General features: G+C 39.2%; 1 protein-coding gene across 1 annotated transcript; it reads right to left on the bottom strand.

The window, feature by feature from the left end:
* Positions 1 to 383: 383 nt before the first annotated feature.
* Positions 384 to 1,327, bottom strand: LOC104607649 (auxin-induced protein X15-like). Its single transcript, XM_010273327.3, has one exon. The coding sequence runs from the start codon at positions 1,207 to 1,209 to the stop codon at positions 835 to 837; it is 375 nt and encodes a 124-aa protein (XP_010271629.1). The 5' UTR covers positions 1,210 to 1,327; the 3' UTR covers positions 384 to 834.
* Between the last annotated feature and the right edge of the window lie 1,433 nt (positions 1,328 to 2,760).

Here is a 2,760-nt window from a genome sequence, read left to right as displayed (position 1 = left end):
AAATTTTAAGCCAATAGACCTTTGCCATGTGTCAGTTAATTAAGTCATTCTTTTCATCTTCATCACGTTTCAATTAAAATCATCATTATCATTTAAGCCTTATCTCACTATATAGGGTCTGTTACATAAATCCTAATGCCATATCCATTGTTAACTTTTATATCATTCCTTACTACTGTAAAGAACCGGTGATTTTTCTTTTGTTCATAAAGAAGTTGTGGTCCGGGTATATTGAAAATCAAAATACGTCTATTTGAAATTACATGCTTAGCTTTGAGCTGCAGTTGCGATTTCCTAATTCAGAAAAGAATTCAGAGGATCTTAAAGAAACCCTTTTGGCTCAGTTTGGAAGGAGCAAATACATACAAAATAATATAAATTATAAGGTTTTGCACACTCTCTCTCTATCTCTCTCTCTCTTTCTCTCTCTCTCTATATATATATGTCTTTGTACTCCTTCAAACTGAGCGTCAGGCAAAAAAAAAAAACACTAGTGGGGATTTCCGGATGCAAATCATATATAGAGTAGGGTTTTTTATGGCTGCAGATATCCTTCATAGATATAATCATAGATGGTGCTGTTGAAAACAAAGTTCTTTACGAGCACCCAATTGAAGAAATCTATATAGAAAAAGCAAAAAAGGATGAAGAACTTGTTGAAGATTTCACCTGCAATCTTGAATTGAAGATGTTCATCTATGAAATTTCTTGGTCATGTATATATAGTGGTTACAAGTGACTGGATTGGATGAAAAACTCATCCCTATCAGAGATTATAACCCATAATTAGTTTACTTACAAATTAAAAGATCAAAATTGCTTCCTGTCAAGCAACTAGATGAACTCCTCAACCAAGTTCCCAAGATCAAACTGCCCATGACAACACTCCACCACATTAATCACCTCTTGGAAGGTAGAGACGGTACATGGAACCACCAACCCGCTCTTCTGCTCAAACCCAAACTCATCATAGGCCTTCTCCAGCAACATCTTGAAGAGAGGATGTGAGAGGAAACCAGTAGGCACAACGAACCTCTGTCGATCCTCTCCAACATAAATCGCCAAGAACCCAACTGGAGTTATAGCTTTAGGGATAGACTCCTCAGAATCACTAAGCAAACACTCATACTGTGGCGGTTGGCGACCGCAGCGGATCGCCTTCACCTTCTTTGCCAACTTCTTAACTGATTCCATCCTCTTTGCGAGCATCTTTTCACAACCTTAGAACTGTGTAAGAAGGAAGAGGTAGTCTAGAGAGGAGCAACAGCCTTAAACAGCTATTGATGCGTGAGAATTGAGAAATGATTGAGGTGAGAGGGGAATTTGTATTGAGGGGAATGTTCCAAATGGGTCCTCTTTGACTTCATAAATTAATGTGAATCTGTGGTTGTGATGGTTGTTTTTATGAGAATAGATTAAAAAATATATATATAATGGTTTACTTTGTTTTACCAACAATATAAATATATATATATATTTATCTGTATGACCTGCACCAAAATCAAGGCAAATATCAGTACTTTTGTAAAGTGTTCTTCTTTTCCTTTTCAAATTTGCAACTTTTAGCAATGCTTTCAACTCCTTGTTGACTTGGACAATTGAACTGTCTCAACCATCATCCAGCTATAATTATAGGTCTGATTTGGCTTAGAATTTGATCAAAATCCATTGATCTGGTAAAAAGTAAAAAGTTGTTCAAGCCAGGCAGTTGAACCATTGATCTGTTAAATCCGATCACCGGGTCATAGGTTGCATAGTTACAAACTTCTAAAGGCTTTAACTTTGTACTTAGGTGTACAAAGTTAATGTATGTACAACCCCATCTATGCATTCTAAGACGCCAAAACTCCACTATTTTCTAAAAAAAAAACTATTTTCTTGCAACTTTTAGCACTTTTTACAAATAAAAAAAGTAAAAATATAAATTACATGTGTGTGCATTTATTTATCTATAAAATATGTTGAAGTGCCACAGTTTTACAAATGGTTTGTCATAAGGGGTGATTTGGCCCTTCAATGACGTGATGACATGTGGCACCTCAAAACAGCCAAGTGACATCTCAGCACCATGTAAGCAAATCTTTGGAGTGCTTCGAAAACCTCACATCCGCCTTGACAACCTTAGCACCACTTCAGCAGGCCGAACTGTGAACGGCCCGACAAGACATCAGGTCAACGTAAGAGGCAACATGCTTTCACTAACTTGACCCAAGTTCGGTTAGCGACTTGCCTGACATGCCGGGTGACCTCTCCTATAAGTGGGTTATTGTCTTTGACTTTTCAGGGTCACGATACCACATCGGAAGAGCCGGTTAACACCTTGCCCACTTTGGGCGCAACTGGATAGACACTACTCGCTTACGCAGAGTTCATCTTTGGGCGTAAAACCTCCTCCAAACCAAACGGGCTAGAGATCTCGAATGTGCTTCATGAGCCTCATAGCAACTTGCCTATATAAAGGCATCCACATTCATAGAAAAGGTACGTGCGACTTAGCTCTCTAAGCACTCTAACTCTCTCGCTTTCAAGCTTACAAACCCAGTTCACTAACTTAAGCATCAGAGTGCCCACCCTGAGTCAAGCAACCCAGGCACTCTGATCTTTCTCTCTCTCTCTCTCTCTCTCTCTCTCTCTTGTAGCTCGATCACGCTAACATACCACATCAGCTCGCTACCGACCTGAGATACCTTACTAGCTCGTGACCATTCACGTAGTGGGGGATAGACATCCTCAGTCCCTTCCCACCTATGACCGGTAAGA

The sequence above is a fragment of the Nelumbo nucifera genome, chromosome 2, assembly GCF_055504915.1.
Source record: "Nelumbo nucifera cultivar China Antique chromosome 2, China Antique-T2T, whole genome shotgun sequence".
Classification (NCBI taxonomy): domain Eukaryota; kingdom Viridiplantae; phylum Streptophyta; class Magnoliopsida; order Proteales; family Nelumbonaceae; genus Nelumbo; species Nelumbo nucifera.
The sequence above is the reverse complement of the archived record's forward strand: the minus strand, read 5'-3'. Positions and strand labels throughout refer to the sequence as shown.

What these genes read in the sequence shown, in the direction of transcription:
- LOC104607649 (XM_010273327.3), bottom strand. Translation starts at nt 1,209, where the DNA reads ATGCTCGCAAAGAGGATGGAATCAGTTAAGAAGTTGGCAAAGAAGGTG.